This window comes from Gigantopelta aegis, chromosome 12 (assembly GCF_016097555.1).
Source record: "Gigantopelta aegis isolate Gae_Host chromosome 12, Gae_host_genome, whole genome shotgun sequence".
Lineage (NCBI taxonomy): Eukaryota > Metazoa > Mollusca > Gastropoda > Neomphalida > Peltospiridae > Gigantopelta > Gigantopelta aegis.
This window is the reverse complement of record NC_054710.1, coordinates 32059433-32072887: the sequence shown is the minus strand read 5'-3', so window position 1 is coordinate 32072887 and position 13455 is coordinate 32059433. Positions and strand designations below refer to the sequence as shown.

Below are 13455 nucleotides of genomic sequence, written 5' to 3'. Positions count from 1 at the left end.
TAGATAGACAGAGACTGATATAGAGGAGAGAGACAGAAAGACAAGCATACAGATATATAGACAGACAGACATACAGAAGAAAGACAGATAGACAGATATATAGATATATATATATATATATATATATATATATATATTATATATTTTCATGAACGAATTCTAAGACATCTGCTTTTGTGTTGAGACAGAGAGGGCCGACGCATTATGTGGACGAGCGATGGTTCCTGTTTGTGTGTTGAGAAAGTTGAGAAGATTTATTACAAGTACCACCAGACTTTACCATTCGGCGGCTCAATCTGTTCAGATCGTCAAGGGAGGTTGTCAATCTTAATATATATATATAAGAACGTATTCAGGCATGGCACAATGCACACACACACATTACATACATACATACATAATACATGGAATTTCGATAGTCAGAGCGTATCGTGGTTAGCCTTTTTGCGGGCGAATCGGTGCCACAGGTTTGAGTCCCAGCAACGGCATGGGACAATTTGTGAGGCCAGAAAGGATTTAATTATCCCCTGCGCCAGTGCGTTAATATCTATGTATGTAATAGTCAATCTCGACATACATACAATATATAGATATTCATACATCAGTACATACATACATAAAATGATAGATAGATAGAATGATAGATAGATAGATAGATAGATAGATAGACAGAATGATAGATAGATAGAATGATAGAAAGATAGATAGAATGATAAATAGCTAGATAGCTAGCTAGATAGATAGAATGATAGATAGATAGATAGATAGATGGATAGATAGATAGATAGAATGATAGATAGATGGATAGATACACAGATAGATAGATGATTCTGTCCTACGATAAAATCCTATTAAAACGTGCCGTATCTCAATTAGGGGCGAGACGTAGCCAAATGGTAAAGCGCTCGCTTGATGCGCAGTCGGTTTGGGATCGATTCCCTTCGGTGGGCCCATTGGGTTATTTCTCGTTCCAGCCAGTGCACTACGGCTGGCATATCAAAGGTCGTGATATATGCAATCCTGTAGCTAGGGTTCTTTTATATGCACCATATCACAGCCAGGGTAGCATATACCACTGCCTTTTATATCGTGTAGGATCGCATATTTGCACATGATATTCTTTTTGTGTTATGTATTTCCAAGTTATTATTATTTTATTTATAAGTGTGGTGGTGGTGCCGATGCTTTTAGATAAACTTACAATGCACAATTTTTATCTCACCAATGGATAGCCACATACTGTTTGTTTTCTCCATAAAACAAATAACGAAAATGTTTCATCGTTGCTTTATTTTTATTTTATTTTTTTATTATTATTATTTTTTTTTTTCGGGGGGACGCTCTACCCTACTTATGAGCAAAAGGAGTACTTCACGTGTGAGTTATTTATAGACGATATTTCATTATAGATGCTAGTCCCTTCTGGATTGGACTGTCTGAGAAAGAAGTGGGCAGTGCCGTGTGGGACACTGGACAGACACTGGACGGGACGATCGACCAGTGGGTTCGGGACGTTTCCGTGCCTGACGAAAGATGCGTGGTGACAAATCCGCAGAAGAAATTTGCTTGGGCAAAACAGAACTGTGATGACCAGCTAAACTTTATTTGTGAATACGATGAGAGTCTGTGTGGCAAACCTCAGATCGCGAAGGTATCACTGGACAATGACAAGTCGTAGATCATCGGTGGCAAGAGCAATCTAAAGCCGGCCTTACACGGTGCGTTCTCTGGATTCTGAAATTAATGCGATCATAACATTAATGTGAAAACAATGCGAACTGATGTAATTCACATTTGTAATAAATTGCAGATGCATTTATTTCTTAATTTCCTCTGTATTATTATTCTGAAACATTTTTATAAAATACAAATCTGGGTATATAATATAGTATAATTATTGAATCAGTAGTTCAGCTAGCTCCCAGTCACGTGTGACGGTTGCAGTGTCATTCTTGTCACAACCTGACACGAGCCATCACACATGCGTGAATGATTTTCTGTTTTTAGGGGCTCAATGGGTAGGTGTAAGGCAACTACACTCTTTGCTCTCTCACTAACCACTAGCCAACTAACAACTAACCCATTGTCCTGGACAGACAGCCCAGACAGCTGAGGTGTGTGTCCAGCACAACGTGCTTGAATCTTAATTGGATATAAGCACGAAAATAAGTTGAAATGAAATGAAATCAGTACACTAATCTGTTTTAAAAGCATGTATATGTCATAATTATCTCCATTGTGTGTATTATAGTACAGTGAAACTCCCATAAACCGGACATCCTCGCCACCAAGTTAAATGTCCGGTATAAAGGGGTATCCGGTTTAATGAGGTTATCTGATATTTATAATGGGACCGTGAAAAAACGTTCGGTTTTCAGATAATTCTGGTTTACAGAGAGTCCGGTTTTGAGAGGTTTCACTGGATATGCATCACGACTAGAGAACACTACTGTCTTTAAAATTATTCTTATATAATAAGTACACCCATTATTTCTACCTAAACTACCTTAATTAGATATTTTATTATTAATTCATTGCAACAATGTTCTCTGGTCACCATGCTTAAAACGTAATGTACCTGTGAACCCTCTACACAACATTTCTCTGCTTATTTTACTGGCTTTTCACAGTGAAACAATTGTCACAGTTACCTCAGGTTTTTGTGGGTGACATCAATTAAAGGGACATTCCCGAGTTTGCTGCATTGCAAGATGTTTCCGACTAATAAAATATTTCTCCGACTAAACTTACATATTAAATATAGTTTCTTGTTTAGAATATCAGTGTATGTATATTCAATGTGTTTCTGGTCGTCTTAATATTTGTAAGAAACCAAACTGGATTTTGTCTTCAAATAATTTCGTACGTACGATAAAATATATTTTAGGATCAAAACTGAAATTTAACTTAGTACAAATATTAGAACGATCAGAAACACGTTTAATATACAGCCTGTAATATTTTATGCAGAAAAATATATTTGATATGTTATTACAATCGTTAAAACGTCTCTGTCAGTTAATAACATCTTAAAAATCGCAGCAAACTCAGGAATGTCCCTTTAATGTCCAAGGCTAATTATGTCACTGTTATTTCACGCAATTCCTTCTATGTGGGACTCAGAACTTACCAGTTGCGCAGGTTAGGTATATACGAACCCAAACTTCCCGAAACCGGTTTCATCCACCCACCAGAATTGTCCTTTCCATCAGTTGCAAATCACCACGCAAACTGTAAGAAACCACTGAGAGGATACAAGATTAGGACACAACTGTCTTTCTTCCATATATTGCACAACATCTGTATGAAGGAAAGAGCATATTGATTTATTAATTATCGGCATTTGGATCTCAAACACATTTGTTAATTTGACATATAGTCTTAGAGAGGAAGCTCACTACATGTTTCCATTAGTAGCGAGGGATTCCTTTTATATGCATTATCGCACACAGGATAACACATACCACAGCTTTTGATATACCAGGCGTGGTGGACTGGCTGAATCGAAACATATCCCAATGGGCCCTCCGACGGGAATCGATCCTGGTGAATGGTCGTGACTTCCTGGTCCAAAGCACCAAAAGTGCCATAGTTGTAGTTTGGGACAGTATAATTTTAGAGGTCAAGGTCAGATCAAGGTCAAAGGTCAAATTTAGACTATATTTGGAAACTTTTTTCAAAGTACTAGATTAGGCATATATTTAACCTAAACAAGTACAACATTAATACGAAGCAAATCCTCCAATTTAGACGTCAAGGTCAGGTCATGGTCAAAGTTCAAACTAAAATGGTATTCACGAAAATTAGAAAATAGCACTAACTTTCGAATAATTCAACTAGTACTTTGATTGCCAAACCCTCAGTCGTTTTCTGTTTTGCATCTTACAAAGGTGTTAACTGAGGATCCTGACAATACAAATGGGGGTGGGGCACACATATCTATCAATAAATATAAATATATATAAACCATCGATCCTGCCACAGGATCAAGCTTCCTACGCCAGTAGTTCAAGCTGGCCTCCAAGATGGCGTCGAAACAGAACTGGCAATATGCTAGATATGTTCTCACCTATGACAAACTGTTGATGACCGGAATTTAGGGTAACAGGTAATTAATGATGAACAACTCTCAACTATCCATGACATTGCAACATCATTTAACTCCAAGATGGCCACCACAATATCAGTCAGAACAAGGACATGATAATGTGTCGCATTTTACATTAACTAGGGCAGTATTTTTGATGTTAGTGATGAATATTTTGTAACTGAGATATTTCATAATCATTTGAATGAAAAAATGCCAGTGAAAAAAAGACATGTAGCGGGTTTCCTCTCTAAGACTGTATGTCGTAATTACTAAATTACCAAGTGTCGAAATAATCAGTTGTCAGAGTAGAGTGGAAAACATTGTATGCAACATTAACTTTTATGTTTTCAACATACAGTAGTGTTATTTTTTCCAATGGTCCAACTGGGCCATTTCTTGTTCCGGTCAGTGCACCACGACTAGTTTATCAAAGACCGTGGCATGTGCTATCCTATCTATTGGATGGTGCATATAAAAGATCCCTTGCTACTAATGGAAAAATATAGCGTGTTTCGTCTCTAAGACTATGTCAAAATTACCAAATGTTTGACATCTAATAGCCAATGATTAATACATCAATGTGCTCTAGTAGTGTCGTTAAACAAACTAAACTGTCTTCAACTTTCTGTTTCTTTCTGTAATGTATTGTTAAGCACTCACATTCCTAACTAGGTTTGAATATCTCATTACTTGTTTGGAACAGTTTCACGCTCTCCCCTATCCGTAGTCATTATTTATTCATTTATGTTCTTCTTTGCCCACTCTTATGCATATGCACAACATTTTTGTCATAATTGCTATTGTACTTGCTAGACAGAAATGTATGGTTTTTATTTTTGAAATAATTGTTTGTCTTGTGGAATTCGACTAAACGTATGCAACTGTTGGACAAATATATCTATGTTAACAAAAAAGACTGCATATTAAATCATTGTCGTGTTCTATAAAGCCCAAGGAAACTGGGTCAGAGCATCGAACCACCACGAATGTTTTCCATCACAACTCTATAATAAAGGTCGTGGTATGTGCTGTTCTGGTTGTGGGGAAGTGCATACAAAAGAACTAATTTCTGCTGATGGAAAAATTGTAACAGTTTTCCTCTGAAGACTACGTGAAATAAGTATCAAATGTTTGACATCTAATAGCCGATGATTAATTAAGCAAGGTGCTCTAGTGCTGTCGTTAAACAAAACAAACTTTAACTGTTGTTCGCAAACGTGTTACAATGACGGCGAGCTCGGAGTAGTATGTTTAGAAACACACATATATTCAGGTTCACTCTTCTGATGATGGCAGAAAAAGGAAAGCTTAAGACATCACCTTTGGTGAACATGATCCATGTCCTGGTTCTCTTACATCTGGTCATCTGCTCCAGCGGTTTAATACGGTCAGCCTACTTCAAAAAGTATGAACTCAAGTCGACATCTTCAAAGAACAAGGAACCTACCTCTGGTGTTAAGGTTCAAGGGATTCTTGAATGCGCTCGACACACATTGTCCACACAACAAACTGGGTTTTACTACAGCAAGAAGGACAAGACGTGTAGATTAGATATGGACGGACAACTAGCTGAAGTCAGTAATAATGAAGAATACTGGAGTAGTGCGCCCAAACAGAATGAAAATAAGACAAACAAAGGTAATCTCTAGATGGACAGTCTATAAAAGGCAAATTACTTACTTGTTATGTTTCAGAAAGAAAAGGAAAGAAATGTTTTATTTAACGACGCACTCAACACATTTTATTTACGGTTATATGGCGTCAGACATATGGTCAAGGACTACACAGATTTTAGAGAAAACCCGCTGTCGCCACTACATGGGATACTCTTTCCGATTAGCAGCAAGGGATATTTTATTTGCGCTCCCCACAGGCAGGATAGCACAAACCATGGCCTTTGTTGAACCAGTTATGGATCACTGGTCGGTGAAAGTGGTTTACATCTACCCACTGAGCCTTGCGGAGCACTCACTCAGGGTTTGGAGTCGGTATCTGGGTTAAAAATCCCATGCCTCGACTGGGATCCGAACCCAGTACCTACCAGCCTGTAGACCGATGGCCTAACCACGACGCCACCGAGGCCGGTGTTATGTTTCAGTGTCTATTACAGGTGCGACAATAACTTGCTTATTTATTTTTAAATTATTATTATTATTGAAAGTTAAAATATGAAATTTGCTTTAAAGAAATACCGTACAAATATCAATCGAAGTGCGAGGGTGGTGCGCACCCCAAGTACCCATCCACACCTATAATAATATTAAAGGGACATACCCTAGTTTTTAAACACTAAGGCATATTGTTTTACTATTAGAACCGTTTTTGATAACTGAAATCATACTTTACTTACATTTTATGGTTTAGATTATTCGTTTCCGCACATTTGAAGTGTTTTTGGTCATCCTGATGTTTTTAATATCACAAAATGTATTTCTCATATATTTAAAACCGCACGTGCGTTTGAGAGGTAACAGTTATGGAGTCGAGTTTTAGTCTATTTTTAGAGGGTATTTCAGCATTTCAAAGTCACATACTCACGTTTCACTCAGTTGTAACTTTATCTAGATGTGTTACAGGTTTGTAGATTAACTAAACTTAGTGTTAATTTTCACGGGTTGAAACTAGGGTCTGTCCCTTTAAAGTAAATGCAGATAAGCGTTCCTATCATTTGGGGTTTGCGCTTTTTTGTCCAGGTGCTTGCCAATTCTTGAAAATATGGTTTTCAAACATCATTTGTTCACAAAAATCGTGAATGGATCAAAGGACTTTTATCATCGGATGATATGTGGCAAATATTCACCAAAATATTATTTTCAGATTTTGGTGATAATAATATTAATTTCGCATACAACAGAAGTCAACTTATTAAAAATAGTAACACATATCCCAAATTAGTTTTGGACAGACGTAATTTCAAATTATGCACTCATTAGGCGAAATAATAGCGAATCCAAGTCTGAATTCTTAAATGACTCTCTTTTAAACTATATTCCTCCTAACGATATTAAACTATTTTTTGCATTGGTACAATCACGGACTCGAGGAAGTTAAAGATTTAATTACCCCAAATGGTAAACTGAATAATTTTAGAACGTTGAGTCATAATTTCCATCTAAGTGGACACTATTTATTATATTTGAAACTAATCAGTTACCTCAATAAAACTGGTTAAGTAGAACCAGAAACCAAAATATAGAACATATTGACAGTAATGTAATATTATTATAGAGACTATACATTTATATATAAACTATTTCTTGAACTAATCACGTGTCCATTGGCAAATATTTCTAACAAATGGACAGCAAAACTTGATATTATAATAACAGAAGAAATGCTATTACGTCGACCTGAACTTATTATGAAAATAACTACTAATTTAAAATCACAGAACTTTCAGTATATAGTTATGCATCGAATTGTAACTACAAATTCGTATTTATATAAATGCGGTATACAACTAGATAATCTCTGTATATTTTGTACTCAAGAAGCTGAAACGATAGAACATTTATTTTTGAATTGCTGTTATACAAAACAATTGTGGTAGGATTTTAAAATATGGTTTGACTTCAAAATAGTGTCCACTACACATATTGAATCAGATGATATCCTACTAGGGAGTCCAAAACATAGTGTCCTGCTTAATACTTATAATAAAACAATGCATTTATAACTGTAGATATAATAAGAAAATACGAACTTGTTGCGAAATTGTAAGTATTATAAAATAGCATGTAGCTTATGATCTTGAGCTCTCTATTTATTATCTCAAGCTATCAATGTATTATGTCAAGCGCTCAAAAAAAAGAAGGTCGATAGATGTTTACTTGTGGCTTGAAAGTACTTTGATGGCGTCAAATATCGACAGTGTAGATATGAAAATGCACGTTTCCGAGCGCAGATTACCTTAACTGTCGAATGCTACTTATCTCTTGTCAATGCGCATGTACCTTCAGTGGTTATATAGTCGTAATAACAGGTCAAGAGCTTGGCATTAATTTAAAATCTTGAGATAATATGCCGACATTTCAAAATAATAAGTTAAGCATTCGACAAAGCAAATCCAGATTTCGAGATATAAGTCGAAGTTCAGTATATTTAAAAGTAAGAAAACAAATGTGTACCGGTATGTCCTAAATATACCACCATATTATTTATTTTATGGGCGTTTCTTTTAGATTGTATGAAAAGAAAGTTTGAGGCCTTAGTACATTTTAAATTGCTAGTGTATTTAACATAATGACACTATGGCCAAACGTTGATTCATTTCTATCGCAACGGGATTAAATATTAATCATAACCATTTTGCATTAAGTTTACATACGCAGTCCTCGGCTGTTACGGCCCTGGCTCATATAGGCGAACTCCAATTCAATTAGATTGCCGCTTAAGCAATAGGCGAACTTGTTGGCCTATTTCATAATTTAATAACGGGGGGAAAAGTGCAGTAATAAACTCTGAATTGTGTACTAGAATAAATGTATTTTATGGCTATAATATCACGTTTTTCCCGTCTTGAAAAGAACGTTTAACATTAAAAATTAATATTGAAATTAGTTTCCAGTATACTTTGTAAGTCACCCGCATCATTTCGTATACATGTACCCTCGGCATAATTCTAAAAGTTTTCACATTCTGTTCACGTAACTGGCATGATTCTGGAAGTAACGTTTTGATTGGTCGAATGAAATGTCAACTGGACATGAGCTCCAACGGGCTGCTGTTAGATCCACAGGTAATAGTTATTAACCAGTGGAACTAATTTTAATTAGATTGATACAGAAGATAGATAGATAGATAGATAAGATAGATATATAGATACATAGATGTTTGAAGATCGATAGATAGATACATACATACACACATACGTACATACGTACATACATAGATACATACATATATAGACATACTTATATATGAATATATTATATATTTTCATGAATTCTAAGACATCTGCTACAGAGAGGACCAATGCATAAAGTGGACGAGTGATGGTTCCTGATTTCTGATAACCAAATATGTCAAGACCAGCAGACGAGCTGGCAGCTTAGTCTGTTCAGAGCGCAAAGGAACGACGGCAAGCCTATTCAACCAGGAACGTATTCAGGCGATGATGAAATGCATCAATACACACTATGAAGGTTAGCAGATTAAGTAATTTCATGTGCACATACATTGTGGTATTTTTTTTTACAATTTATCCATTTTACTACTTCTGTATCTGTATGTGTGGGTCTCCGTCTTGTCTGTATTAAAGGAGCAGAACTTAGTTTCAACACGTGAAAATGGACATTACGTTTAGTTAATCTACAAACCAGGGCCCATATTTTCGAAGCCATCTTAGCCACGATATGTCGTAAATCCGTCGTAAGTGACTGTGGCAAAAGTCGTAGCGTATTTTCGAAATGTGCCAAAATATCGTAAATACATCGTAAATACATCAGACTAGAAACTAATATGGTGCCTTACTTCTTATGTCATGATAACAACGAAGATACAGCTCCCCAGTATGGTACACTCGAAATACTTTGCCGTCAAAACTGTAAAACAGTGTATTGCATCTGTGACCTTTGATTGTTACGCTACCAATTTTAGAAAATTTACCAATCGATACAATGGGGCCTGATCGGGGTTGTTGAAGAAGGCACAGGTGTGAACTGTGATATGCACATACATAATGTATCGGAAAGCTCAAATAAAAGAAATATTACTGAAGTTAACCCAAATGACAATTTTTCTCTATTCAAAGTAATAAAAAATAGACATGAAACTTTTCCAAAAATTAATATTTGAAATGTCTTACTGGTACATAAAACATGTAAAGATTTATATATGATGTATTATTAAATAATATTTATACTGCATTATTAAGATAGTGAAAATGTTGTGTGACAACCTTAGGGCCATTGAAATATTACGTAACGCTTGAGGGGGTGGGTGGATGTATGTACAAACGTTATGTAGCGTTACATGGGATGAGTGTACTGAACAACATTCCGTAACGCACTTTTTATTACTAAACTATTTTGTTTGTATTTAATGTGTTTTTTTACCTTCACATAAACACTGTCACGGCAACAGTGTTTAACTTGGGTAGTTACAGCTATAGTTCTTCCCACAGAGAACGCGTTTTTCATACTATAAAATTTACTACAAATTATGTATTTCTAAGCGATTGTTTTCTAAACTGCAACCAAAAATAGTAAAACAAGAATTTCTTTCTAAAACACTTTTACTTTTCTTGTTAAGTAAAACCAAAACTGAAATTGTTTACAAAAAAAAAAATTATTGTAGGAGGAAGGAACACACTATATATAGATGTAAACACACAATGATGAAGGAGGGTGTCTAATTTTGACAGAAATATTTGAACGGCCTTCTTGAATTTGTGATTTTTTTGTTATTAAAGTATAAAATTAAAGTTTGTTGTGCTTAACGACACCACTAGAGCACATTGATTTATTAATCATCAGCTATTGGATGTCAAACATTTGGTAATTTCGACATATAGTCTTAATGAGGAAACCCGCTATATTTTTCCATTAGTAACTAGGGATCTTTTATATGCACCACCCATAGACAGGATAACACATACCACGGCCAGTCGTGGTGCACTGGCTGGGACTAGAAATAGCCCAATGGACCCACCGACGGAGGTCGATCCCAAACCGACCGCGCATAAAGCGAGGGCTTTAGCACATGACATAATTTTAAAAGTTGAATTATGTGTATAGTACTTTGTGTTTTAGGTCTAATGTAGCCTAATCACTGTTAACCAACCAAAAGAAGAGAAAATAATATTGGTCGTCTTCCCCACATCCGAAATTAAAATTTCCAATTCTGTGGAACCCAGGTTTCCCTTACGGGACCTCTTTGTCGGTTGCACAATATCCATTCTGGAAAGTCAGCTGCACCGAGATGACGTTTAGAGGGAATTTCCTTGATGACGTCACCGAGAAATACTCCATCTTTTCTATCTCCATTTAAAGAGCGTTCTCATTTAAAAAAAAAAAAAACAAATTGTTTATGACAAATATCGTAAATCATGACACACTAAGGGCACTTTACGATACTTTCGAAAATCTGCTATACCTTAAATCTACGACATTCGTATTTTGCTCGTAACTAGCTACGATATGTCGTAGCCAAGATGGCTTTGAAAATACGGTCCATGCAACACATGTGGATAAGGTTATAAAAGAGAGAAGCTAAATTACTTGATGTTCAAACAAGGAAATACGGTCTTAAAAATAACCATAGCTGGTCTCGATGGCCTTTACTTCTCAGATGAACATGCGTTTTTAGAATTTAAAAAAATGCATTTTGGGGTATTGCAAAATCTTGGATGACTACAACCACTGCAGGTGTACTAAAAATAATATTCTAAATAATAAAATATAAGTACTTCTAATTTAAATTATCAAAAACAGCTAAAATATTGCAAAATATGTTGCAGTGTTTTAAAAACTAGGGTCTGCCACTGTAAAGTAACGTATGTTTCACTTAATTATACCACGAGAGAACTTTGCTTTGTCAGTCATTGGCTGATGTCAAACATTTCATAATGCGTCCATAGTCTAAAGTCGGGACGATATATATATATATATATATATATATATATATCTGCGATTCCGTCTTACGAAAACAATCCGATTAAAGAGTGCCTTATCTACCGTGTGATGATACCTGCGATACGATTTTAGACGATACGATTCCCTCGTGTTATATCTTGTGTTATAGAGTTTTGAACGTGTTAAATATGTTTCATTCGTGTTACGTTTCGTATCATATCTGATCGCGCACTGAGAGTTAAGGTTTGCTTTGTTTAACCACTGAACCACATTGATACATTAATTAAACAATATATATATATATATATATATATATATATATATATATATATATATATATATATATATATATAAACTGACGATCAAAAGAAAGTATACCAATTATTTTTTCAAAGTATTAAAAACAACACAAAACACAAGTTGATACAAATGTTATATTTTGAAAGTATAATAATTTGGCGATAAGTAAACACTAGTATACTCAATAAAACCTATAAAATAATAATATCACAGTGCACAACAGCACTAGGTGTGAAATGTGCGATTTCATAAAGGACCACTCATAACGAAGGTGAATACATTTGACCACAAAGGACATGTTTCAATAGCGTGTATGTCCACCATGTGCAAGTATGCAAGCATGGACCCGACGTCGGACAGAGTTTGTTAAGCGCCTAATGACGACATCAGGTATTGCCCTCCACTCCTGCCTCAGTGCCTGTACCATCTGATCCCTGTTCATTGGAGGGTTAGGACAACGTCGAATTCGCTGACCAAGATGATCCCACAAATGTTCTATCGGTGACAGGTTAGGTGAACGGGCTGGCCATGGCAAAACATTGACGTTGTTTGCGGCGAAGAAATGACAATAAGTTCTGTACGCTGTTGGCCACAGATACCGCCCCAAACCATCACAGATCCACCACCAAACGTTCAGTCTCCTGAACACAGCACGGAGTTGTTCTCTCTCCTGCACGTCGGTATATCCGAGTCCTGCCATCAGCTCTGAATAACTGGAACCTGCTCTCATCAGAATAGAGTACACGTTGCCAGTTCCGATGTTGCCAACGTTGAAACTGACATGCCAACGTAAACGTCGAAGTCGATGTTGCCTCGTCAATGTCATCCCTCGATAGGCCCTGATACCATGCTGTCGTAGTCGACGACGTACAGTGTGACGATTGACGACATGTCCAAGGCCAGTCGCTGCAGATGACGTCACAGTGAGGAATCTGTTACGTAAGTGTAAGATGCGGAGATGGCGGTCCTCGTTGGCTGTTGTGACGCGGGGTCTTCCACTGTCTGTCTGCAGTCCTGCCAGTCACCCTGTAACGCTGTATTAACCTGGTGATCATCAATGTTGTGCAATACAGGATTCTTGCCACATGGGCATAACTCGCACCCACCTGCACCATACCAATAGCTCACTCTCTTCAGCAGTTAGCCTTGCCATGTTCTCTGGTGTTTTACTGTTGACTGAGGCATGTTCTAAGCAATGGCACCCTTTTTTTATACCCTTATGTGCACGAGTATCATGTTTCTCGTGCAGTATAAATTTGATGAATAAACTCATTTTGCACGTGCGGCATCGCCCAAATGCATCAATGTGCGACTATTCGTCATTGATTGCATTATAACGAACAATACTGGAACCTATCTAACCTTCCATGAACGTGTATTGTGTTTATTTATAATACAAATAATTGGTATACTTTCTTTTGATCGTCAGTTTATATATAATTAAATTTCCTTTGCGTCTATACACTGTACGGCAATCTGATTGGTCCAGAG

At 36.4% G+C, this 13455-nt stretch overlaps 1 protein-coding gene across 1 annotated transcript in view; it reads left to right on the top strand.

The window, feature by feature from the left end:
* The first annotated feature begins 5379 nt into the window (after positions 1–5379).
* Positions 5380–13455, top strand: part of LOC121385988 — a 14580-nt gene continuing 6504 nt past the window's right edge. Inside the window, exon 1 of the mRNA XM_041516782.1 lies at positions 5380–5728. Within this exon, the coding sequence (XP_041372716.1) occupies positions 5380–5728 (349 nt within the window). The remainder of the gene's footprint in view (positions 5729–13455) is intronic.